This window comes from Anabrus simplex, chromosome 1 (genome assembly GCF_040414725.1).
Source record: "Anabrus simplex isolate iqAnaSimp1 chromosome 1, ASM4041472v1, whole genome shotgun sequence".
Classification (NCBI taxonomy): domain Eukaryota; kingdom Metazoa; phylum Arthropoda; class Insecta; order Orthoptera; family Tettigoniidae; genus Anabrus; species Anabrus simplex.
The window spans coordinates 821,170,168-821,182,067 of NC_090265.1; the positions used below are offsets into that span (position 1 = coordinate 821,170,168).

General features: G+C 38.1%; 1 protein-coding gene across 2 annotated transcripts in view; it reads right to left on the reverse strand.

Moving 5' to 3' along the window:
- Nplp1 (Neuropeptide-like precursor 1) overlaps positions 1 to 11,592 on the reverse strand; it is a 363,389-nt gene extending 351,797 nt beyond the window's left edge. For both annotated transcript variants that reach the window (XM_067136355.2, XM_067136354.2), the window contains exon 1: positions 11,530 to 11,592. In XM_067136355.2, coding sequence (XP_066992456.2) covers positions 11,530 to 11,583 — 54 coding nt within the window. In that variant the 5' untranslated portion in view covers positions 11,584 to 11,592. The remainder of the gene's footprint in view (positions 1 to 11,529) is intronic.
- Positions 11,593 to 11,900: the final 308 nt, after the last annotated feature.

An 11,900-nucleotide genomic window follows, 5' to 3' on the forward strand; every position in this document is an offset into this window, starting at 1 on the left:
TTCTGGCACGGGTCTCGGTATTTGTGTTGGTCTTAATAATACACACCTCCTCGTTGCCGTGTCGGTACGACGTAGAGAAAATGGTAAACAAAATATTACAGCTTCATCTACTTCATCCAGTGTAATGATATTAAGCCATTTAGGTTACCTGTCTCTCAAGTTTGACGTTTCAATTTACTTTACCAGATGGCATAGGCGGGATGTCTAATAGCCAACGAAGTGCTCAGATTTGATGACTTATTTCAGATTAATTACGAGTGTATCACTTGAGATCCCTAACATGCCGATGTCTTATGTCATGGAGTTTTGAGTGGAATTGTTTCCTCCTTTAAAATAATCCGACTGCCTTTGTTCAGTTCGAAATCATAGTATTAGGATGCAGAGGACAACCCTCTACCGTTCATTCACATAGAAAGCCAATCATGCAATTAACTACCAGTACATAGCAGTACTTGAGATGTGCGTTCTGTCTTGTTAGATAGTTCATATTTGGAGATGAAATTCAGTACTCGACTTGAACGAACATGACATATTCTATAAGGAGGTCTGTGAATACTTTAAGGTTTGTTACACAGTTGAAAAGTTACAGTATCTACGGGCTGACTATTAAGTTAGAGTATTTATAATGTAACGGAAGAAATGATGGAATGAGCTCTATTTAAACCCGAGAAAACTATTTCAGGTGTGTTCAAGTTTTATGGAAACTTATTTCATAAATTATGAAAAAGTTCTACCCAAATCATTCAGCCTTCATCGCAGAATCCATATTTAATTACTTTAAGAAATCCACATACTGCGACACTAATTTTTCGACTTCTGAACTAATCTACATCTGAATACCTATCCTCACATTTTAACTTACTCTCATCTATCCATGGACGTAATACCAGATCGACTTCTACCCTTATGACAAAGACACCTCCGTACAGGCCATGAAGGCCCTTGGAGGAGTGGAAGGTAAAGGCTTCCACCGTTGTTAACTGTGGCACGTGATGGGGTAGAGTGGTTAGCTCTACGCCCGGTCGCCTTTGCGCCCAGGAATTAATCTGGTACTCATTTTTGGCGTAGGCTGAGTGAACCTCAGGGCCATATGCACCTCCGGAAGTGTAAATCTCGTTTCATGAATTTTACGACTTCCTGACGGGGATTCCAACCCACGTCCTTCCGGGCGAACTGAGCAAGCCTTTACAGCCTCGGCCAGGCAGCCTCTCTTGTACCCTTATGATACCGGTTAATCATTTATCTGTATACAGACGCTCCTTCCAAGTGTCAGGGCAAGGCTATGGAACACTCTCGCTGTCAGTATACGTAATAGCACTTCAATAGTCTCATTTAAACCGTCTTGTCGAGATTTTATCTTAAATACGTGAATACCTTGTATGAATGTTAGTGTGTTAGTATGATTTAGAGCTAGGTGATGTAGAAAAATAATATTAATAATTAAAATAACAATTATAATAATTATAGGCTAATATAATTCCATTAATTTACGTAGCTTCTAGAGACTGTTAGCAATGCTATTTTTCAAATTCACGTGACTTCACCACATACAAAGGCATAAAATAAATAAATAATTATATATATAAACCCAGAAACTAAAATTACCAGCAAGCTACCGAGATCGATGGCTGCAACAGATCAAGTGCGGCCAGTATCCAGTATTCGGAAGATAGTGGGTTCGAGCCCCACTGTCGGCAGCCCTGAAAATGGTTTTCCGTGTTTTTTTTTCATTTCAATACAAGGGAAATGCTGGCACTGTACCATACCTATCTGTGTCGGTGTGGCGGAAAGCAACTTGAAAAGAAAGAAAAGGAAAAAGGAAAGAAAAACCAGTAAGTTATCGATACAATAGAGCTGCAGAATGTTACTTATAGTTCAATAAACAGTGACCATTAATTAAGCACACTGTGATAGAACAGCACCTGTTAACATGACAGTCCACTGGAGGGAATAAAAAATATTGACATGATCTAACTCCAGCCATAATTGGAGACCTCTCAGGAATTGGGATGTAACGATAACATTTTTGAAAAGTTAGATTTCAGTGGAAATATGGTGTATCATCACGCCTCTGTGTTGTGGTGTCATCTCATGTCTTACATTTGAACTTCAAGCTGGTTTGCAGCCAGCAGATCTTTGTCCTCCGTGGTGTAAGGTTGGAACACCAGTCAAGATGGTGGACAGAGCTTACGTTGGTTCATCACCAGGTGTGTCCGACTCGTTGGCTGAATGGTCAGCGTACTGACCTTCTTTCCAGAGGGTCGCGGGTTCGATTCCCGGTCGGGTAGTGGATTTTAACCTTCACTGGTTAATTACAATGGCCGGGGGGCTGGGTGTTTCTACTGTCCCCAAAATCCCTGCAACTCACACACCACGCATAACACTATCCTCCACCACAATAACACGCAGTTACCTACACATGGCAGATGCCGCCTACCCTCAACGGAGAGTCTGCCTTACAAGGTCGGCAGTCTATTATAAATAGCCACACGAAATTATTATTATCGCCAGGTGTAATAGATAACGTAAATAAAGTCGACAGATGAAATCATATCTACAGTTTGAAAGATTTTCTTGACTTTCTTGTTATTACACTAATATTACTTGCTATCACTTGTATTACAATGCATGTACAGGATTTCTCTTCTGTTGTATACAGATTTATGACATACTTGCAGATTATTCTCCATTGCGTTACTTCCTATTCATACACCATTCTTAAAACTTTAAATTATAACAATACATTGTTTTTAATAGATGAACTTATTTGTACAATTTCGAATGCAATTTGTTAGTAGCGTCTTTCATGAAATAAACCCCAAAAATAATTTTTCTCTCTCCTGAAAAATTACTGATTTGCTGTTTGCATCCTTATTCTTGTGGGAGGTCTTCAATTACGCTGCAAGTATTAGCATACCATGAGATTATTCAACATTAAGTTTCCCTGTGTGAACAAAGGAACATTGATCAAGGTAAATAATAACTGGTTTATTTCGTCACCTCTCCGTACTTTTCGACATAATCACCAAAGTTGTTAAATAATTTGCCGTAGTTATAAAAGATCGTCCCAATTACTTGTCGATTGAAAATGCAACTTGCTCATTCAGTGACTGATCCAACGTTACACGAACACAACATTTCATCAAATGGCATTAAGTGCAAGTGGAGACCGTCACCACTAATTAGAAGAAAAATTGGAAGAGTACCAAACTTCGAAGAATGAAGGCATCGGTAAAAGAAAGGGCACAAAGATCGGAAATATCAAAGACTCGCAACGTCGTGCAAACATTGTACGGTCCGGTTTAAAGGAGAACAAGATTTGATAAAAGCAAGGTCAATAGGTCAATTAAATCTATTCTAATCTCAGGTAAGGCTCAGTTGGTGATCAAAACACTTTTCCAAGTTGAGAGCCTGTATGATCCCCTTTTATTCAAATACAAGGGGTGGAGAATACCGAGGATCTATTCTATCACCCACATCCATAGTAGATTTGATAGCTCATATTCTTTCCTTAGGGATATCTCAAAGAACGTATCTATTTCAGACAGGACGGCAAGAATTAAGGAGCTTAAGAACAACATTCGAGTGGAAATGGATGCGTTAAAGTAAAAAATTCTTGACAAAATTATGAAAAACGCTCTGAAGGTAGCCAACATTTATAAAGAATTGATTGATGGTCATTTGAAAGACACACTAATTTCCATCAAGCAGCGAGAATATATTTCTAAGGCACTTGCAATTTTTGTCGCAGGAATAATTTCACTTTTTCAAGACAGGAAAGTTATATAACGAGTGATTTTGATATGGTAGGTTCGAATCCCATTGTCAACAGTTCTGAAGATTGTTTTCCGCGGTTTCTAATTGTTCATACCTGACAAATGCTTGGATTGTATCTTAATTATGTTCACGGCCACTGCCTTCCCAGTCGAGCCACTTTGCAACGCTTGCGTCGCCCAAAGCCTTCTGCGTGTTAGTGCGACTTTAAACTATTAAGGAAAATGATGAAGTAAAATTAACCTTTTTGAAAATCAAATATATTCCATTAAAATTAAACTCAAACTGATAATGATTGATTTATTTACATCTAACGAATAGTTTTTCGAGAGATATCTGTATGGAATTCTGAGTCGACAGGTGTAGGACTCAATGCATCGAAAGAGGGAAGTGACTCTAGGCCTATGAAACTTTCAAAATTGAAATAATAATATGTCTAGAGTACGATTAGATGACGCCTCCGTGGTAAAAGAGCTGTCATATGTCTCTCAGTCATGGCCATCCATCAATACTTCACATCATGGACTGCAAAATCACATCGACCATCTGTAATCTAACGCCTCTCTTTGATAATATGTCTGTCAGTCATGGTCATTCATCAATACTTCACATCACAATACGGACAGTTGCTAGGTAACATCGCACTACAGCGGAGAGTGTGTATCACAGGATGTTGCAGTGACAGTTCTTCGCTAGTTCCAGCAAGAGACAGTTGCGTACATACAGTATAAGTAGAAGTATGGTCTCTGATGTGAAATGTGGTTGAATATTAGCAGCGGAACTTGAGAATGTCGTAGACTGAGCAACGGGCAAATTTCAAGTTCTGCCAGAAATTAGGCAAATCCGCTAGCGAAACGTTTGAGATGACCAAGTCGAAATCACCCCGATCACCACGACGGGAAGAAGACGCAAAAAACAGGTCAAACGACAATGTGTTCCGTGAACTTCAGTGCCAGTCGACGATCATAATGACTGTAGTACGTACATAGGTGTACACTGTATTGCCTACACTCTAAGCGCCAGTTCAAGGAATCATTGGCTATAGTAGGCTACATGAGTGTACGCTGTATTGCCTACACTGTAGGCGCCATTCCACGAATTTGTTGACACTAGTAGTATGTCGCTAATTTCGTGACGCATATTGTCACATGTTTCCCAATGGAAAAGAAAGAAAGAAAGAAAGAAAGAAAGAAAGAAGGAAGAGAAGTAAAGTCATGAATGATTTAAACCTATCAACGACTTCTGAGTCACACTTCATTAGTGCAATAAACAAGTGATGACTAGATGAGTCTTCTTATGAAAACTTATACTTGTATAATAAGTAGCTTGTGCATGCCTGCATACTTTGATATATTACCCTCGACTCTCTTTGTCTTGACAACATCATGTACACTCTCTCTTCAAGTTGACTCTACCTTCAAGAAGCTGTTAAAATGTAAATCAAAGGAATATGTTACATGCTAGAGGATGACAGGTCTGTTTGAAGAGATGTATGGGCGTAAGTAATGAGAGGAAGGAAAAACTGAGCGAAAACTCGACGATGTATTGGGAATTGAAGAAATATGCAGAGTATGAAGAGATCGAAAAGACTGGAGAAGGCCGATCGAGTTTGGGACACGTAGCTGGTAGCTAATATTCCGAAGATGGTCGGTTCGAACCATGCTAACGGCAACCGTGAAGGTTACTTCCCGTATTTTTCCATTTTCACACCAGGCTGGGGCTGTAACTTAATCATGGCCACTGTCGTTTCCTTTCTAATCCTAGCCCCATGCTATTCCATCGTTTCCATAACACCTGTCTGCTTCAACGCAACGTAGAATTAATGGAAAAATGAGCCTTTTCATATGTTTAGACCAGAGATTCAACAAATAAAAGTGAACCAGATTTAATACTGTGAATTCTACGTGGCGATTTATTTTACAACAGGAAATTGAAATTAATGATCAAATTTTCCTTCAACGTTTGCAGACCGATTTAATTATGCATACGAAAATGTTAATCATGTGAATCGTCTGTTATTTCTCAATAATTCCCAGTGTTTGGGTTTTAATCAAGGTTCCGCTGGTCAGGGACTGGAACGGGATCAATTCAATTGACTTCCCGAGCTGTTCGCTTCACATTTCAGCCACCCTCGAAGTGATTCTCCGTGGTTTCTCACTTCTTCACCAGGCAAATACAGGGGTGTTATCTCACTGAAAGCGGCGGCCACGTTCTTTCCTCTTCCTCGCATATCCCTTCCAATATTTCCATCCCCCACAAGGCCCCTGTTCAGCACAGCAGGTGAAGCCACCTGAGCGAGGTACTGGTCTTCCTCCCCAATTTTTCCCCCGACCAAATGTCTCACGCCCCAGGACACCGTCCTTAATGCGGCAGAGGTGAGATTTCTCACTGAGTCGGAGGAGAAACTACCCCCGGAGGTTAAATTAATAAAATAAAATAATAAAATAGTTAATTTAGCATCTTTTCGGGATGTACTATACTTAACACGACCTTTGAAGCTTAAAATATATGTCAGTATTTGAGTGAATATTAAATAATCACATGGAAGTCATCGTTATAGCAACAGTTGAAGTAAATGAATTAGAATCTTCTGTGTTATAAACAGGTAGATCCCTTTAATGCAGTCAATAAAAGAAAGGGACTGCTATCCCTGATGAAAATTATGTCACCATCCAAGTTAGGTTTTCACACGCTCGATTTTATGCTGATAGTTTCTATAAAAATTGTGTAAGTGATTAACCTACAAACTAACCTCCAACACTGACAAAATGGGTCATTACAGGACCAGTAATCAGGATGAGTTACACAAGAAGTCAGGATGGAGCTTGCCGTGGCTACCAAGGAAGGTGATCAACTTGTGGCTGAATTCTGAACTGAGAAACCCACAGCGGAATGCGAAATACCCGTCTCCCAAGAATATGGATAACGAAAATTTTTGGGAGCGTATTCATTCAAATTCGTCGCATTGTTTTTATAATGATACGTATCTAAGTACTCAATTATTATATTTATATAATATTTAATTATCCGCCTCTATGGTATAGTGGTTAATGTGATTAGCTGCCATCACGGGAGTCCAAGTTCCTTTCCCGTTTGTGTCACGAAATTTGTAAAGTGGTATCGAGGACTGGAACGTGGTCCACTCAGCCTCGGGAGGTCAAATGAGTAGAGAGGTTTCAATTCCCACCTCAGCTATCCTCGAAGTCATTTTCTGTGGTTTCCCACTTCTCCTCCAGGCAAATGCCAGGATGGTAACTAACTTAAAGCCACGGCCGCTTCCTTCTTTCACCCTTGCCCATCCCACCCAATCGTCTTATCCCTCACAAAGCTCCTGTTGAACGTAGCAGGTGGGGTCGCCTGGGTGAGGTACGGTCTTCCTCCCCAGTTGTATCCACAACGAAATGTCTCCCGCTTCAGGACACTGCCCTTTAGGCGATAGAGATGGGATCCCTCGCTGAGTCCGGGAGAAAATCCATACCTGGACGATACATTTCTAATTGAAAGGAATTAAAATAAATAGATAATTGCATTAGTATACCTGTTTAAAAATAATTCTGAGATGAAGCTTCCCAGAGAAACAGCAGGCTACTGTATATTATATTTCAAAAAGAATGTTCAAATAATCGTAACATTAAAAATAGCTCCCATATTAGGCTATATACAATTTCACAGAGAGAAATAGCTTCACATGTACGTCAAATGGAAAGGTGAAGAATACAAAGTCAGGCCCTTCACTACGTACCGTGGGACAGAAGATCAATTCGGAGACCCCAGAATAGATTTTAAAAGACCACTAGACCTAATAATGGACAAGATGATGATAATATAAAATAGGTGTAAGTATCCGATAATTTTAAGTGATCAAAATTGCTTTCGTTTTTAATTTCTCCTCAGACATCAGCGACAGTCATGTGTTGCATGTTTAGGGCTCTTAATTAAAATAAGATAACTTCAAATCTTTTCAGTTTATGAAACATACATGCCTTTAATATAAAACACTATTGAACAAAGAATGATATGTTTCGTTCAATAAGAACATCGTCAGATTCTGTCAAATCACATGTATGTACAATATTTTTTACTTTGCGTAAATTAGTCAGTGATTATGGAATTGGTGATGTTATGAACAAATTTGTACAAATAATGCCTTAGCACTCCATTTTCACTTTAGTCGATTATGGAAATATTCCAGTACTTATCTCAGCTGCTGTCACCACTGATTAGTACATTCATTATTTGTACAAATTTGTTCATAATGTTACCAATTTATAACCGTTGTCCAGTTTACGCATCCTAAACACTACTCTACACATTCGTACATGTTCTTAAGCGATTTGCTAGAATCTGAGGATGTTCTTACCGAGCAAGTTGGCCAAGCGGTTAGGTGCGCGCAGCTCTGAGTTTGCATTTGGGAGATGGTGGGTTCAAACACCACTGTCGGCAACTCTGAAGATGTTTTCCGTGGTTTACTATTTTCATTCCAGGGAAATGCTAGGGATTTACCTTAATTAAGGCTACGTCTGTTTCATTTCCACTCCTAGCCCTTTCCTATCCCATAGTCGCCATAAGACCTATCTGTGTCATCTCTATCGGTACGACGTAAAGCCAATTGCAAAAAAGGGATGTTCTTGTAGATCGAAACATGTCATTCTTTGTTTAATAGTGTATCGTGTATATTTTTACAGGTATGTTATAGTGTTATATTTTATGTTTCGAACTTGCGTTCTTGACAGACCGAAAAACTTTTTTAAGTTAAATGAGCTATCTCGACACTGGAAAGTATGCTTGATTCTTAACAAACCTTCAATTATAAGTTAATGTTTTATAGATATATTAACAGAATTTCTGCAAAAGATGGGTGCAATAAAAACTGAACTTAGAATACTTAAAGATGGGAAGAGTTGACCCACAGCTCCATCTTATTCCTATTATAGGATAGGAAACGTTGTTGAGTACAGAAGCTTTATTAATTTTTCTAGAATATTATTTTCACTCTTATATATCCTTAATTTCATGGTTATTTATTTTAACGGGTAAAAATGATTTTTTATAGATCCGTAAAAAATTTGAATAGACTTCAGGTATGTGAACTTATAGAATTCCTGCTATTTATTCTGTTACTCATACTTAGGTTTAGAATAGCCTTTGAATTAGGCAAAGGAAATGAAAACACACAGCCTGTTTCCAGTCATTCGACCGAGTCACGAATGGAATGAATTACGCCCCTATCGAGTGACGATGTCAGGATTTGTGCCGGCTACCGAAGCCTGTTGCACTCCTTTGGGAGTGACATATGAAATGAAATAATGTTGGAGAGTGTTACTGGAATGAAAGATGACAAGAAAAACTGGAGTACACAGAGAAAATCTTGTCCCGCCTCCGCTTTGCCCAGCACAAAACTCACATGGAGTAACCGGGATTTGAACCACGGAACCCAGTTTTGAGAGGCTCGCGCGTTGTCGCCTGAGGCACGGAGGAACTTTGAATTAGGTAATCTAATATATTAACGCATATGCAACCACCCTTTGATCATGATCTATCACTTGAAAAAAGATGTACAATTCAGGATCCAGTTCAACACGGGAATATTCCCCGTTTTAGGCCAGGCTTATTCATTGAACCCATAGCTCGGAGAGAATCTGCTACGGATCAGCCATTGCCAGTTGATCAAGAAAGGGAAGATATTAATGAGTCCATGGATAATTATTTCAAAAACATGTATAATCCAGAAGACGTTGCCGTCACAGAGCTTCTGGTGGGACGTAGGGGAACAGTTCAAAGAGAATTCTGTTACTTGTGTACCCGCTTCCATGTAAGTAATCACGTTGTCCGAAAGCAGCGATATTGGCATTAAATATCTCCCTTCATATTCTGACAAATCAATTACAAATTCCGTGCTGGTAAACAATGAAATTTCTATGGCAGATATTCAATCCGCAACTTTAATAATTTAAATTATGATCTCCAACTTTAATAATTTAAATTATTATATATTTGTAAGATATTCTTCTTATCGAAATTTCAGTCTATAAACTGGAAAATAATTAAACTGAATAGCAGTAACTGAAGGCAAAATTTTCTACTACCAGCTTTAAATTGTAATTCTTAGACCTTTCTATATCTGAAGATGTCCTATCGTAAGGACCGCTCAGTTAATTATTGTGCATGCATTTTGAAATTATTTGGCGCATTATAACATATTTAAGCCATGGCGGATCTCGTAACTTTCTTAAATTAAAAGGTATGCTCATTTGGTTTGTTGTTTTCAATAAAATTCCTCGTTTTTGAATTCAGGGTCTCAGAAGAACATGCCGACATTAGAAGAATTTCATGCTAGTGATAGAAATAACAGAAGGTGTCTATTGCATTGCATACAAATTCTTGAAAATGTTTTCTTCTAACGCTTCACCTGAATATACAATATTTAAGATGGCTTATATGTATCATTGATTCCATCCTCATGCTTTTGGTTTTATAGGGCCACTATCAGGACTTGCTGAAAACAGAAGGACAGCTGAACATTCAACAAGTATTGTTATCATTAACGTTTCAATTTTACAAGGAAATGCATACCATTTCGTTTTAAAGAATAGATATTCATCATGTATATATAATTTGTATTTTTACAACAGTGCAACGCACATTTAGCAGCAACTTCTTCAAGAAGATGCACATCAAATAAAATAGTATTAATCTTTCGAAAAATCATTATTTATCCTTCCAAAATATCATATTTAAAAATTCTATCAGGGATATAGAAATAGGAATATAATGTTTGTGCCGTAATCTTTTTCATTGAATTTTAAAATTCCTCTTTCAAACTTTTGATGGGATTTAAATTAGTTAAAGTGTAAAATATTCGTTTGAATTAATTTCAATTAATTAATATGAAATGTATTATGATATCGTGATAACAAATACGATGATTGGAGATTTTCCGATAACGAATACATTTATAATAACTAAGAGAGTTTAAATGGCTGCATGAATTGTAAATTTTTGCTACAGTACCGATTTATTTCGCTTTATGCAATACTAAAATTCAATATGTTATTTTTACTTTACAACTTCCCTAATTATACGATTGCTACTAGGACAAAGTATACTTAATTTTTTCAATACAAAACATACCATCACTGCTTTTGTTATTTTTACTTTACAACTTCCCTAATTATACGATTGCTACTAGGACAAAGTATACTTAATTTTTTCAATACAAAACATACCATCACTGCTTTACAGTTTATAAAAATGCTATGTAATACATAATATGAGCATGGAATATGATATATCTTTCATATACAGTACAAAAAGGAATTAAGAGGAAAAATTACGCACACGATGCTGTTGACTGTGTAAATGTTTCTTAAAACGAATATTTAACAGCGGATGGCAGCTCCAGCTATGTTTGTCAACAGATATTTTTGTATACCTAATAAAGTCCAAAACTGTGATGAAAATTTAGGATTTGTTCCCCGGGCTCCCACAATCAAGCCTGAGACCGATATAATTTGCAGTCCATTATTTCTTTAAAATAACAGAATGTAGGGCCATAGTTACTCAATGCTAAATTATCAATTCAGTATATGAGCATAGCAAAGGTAAAATTATTTCCCAATTCCGTCTTGATCCTATAGCTTGAAATATCGGTTATTCTTGTATATGTTGATCTTTATTTTAATATATTTTCGGGTGACATCTTGCCGAAGACATTTAGGAGGTAGCACTTGTTGATGTTAGAAGGAGAGAACCTACCTGTGGCAGCACGGCGACCAACACGACGGTGAGCAGGAGAGACGTTCGCAACATGTTGGAACGTTGATCACGCGCCGTATACAGAGCCTGCCAGGACGCGCTGCCCCTTTATTACCAGCGACGCCCGGCGTCCTTACACTCTACGCAGACGCCGCAGAGCCGTCCTCCTCCTCCTCACCAATCCCCTCGTCACTCCCAACCACAGCTTATGTGAACATGAGAAGCGTAGGCTTTCCAAAGAGAAGGCGGACCGTCCTTATCCCATAACCAATATAATAGAGATGAATGTCGTCTTTGGTTAACCAGAGGACAGGTTTCAAGTTCAACTGGGCAATAACTCTTGTAGTTTCATTCCAATAGACACTAGAAAA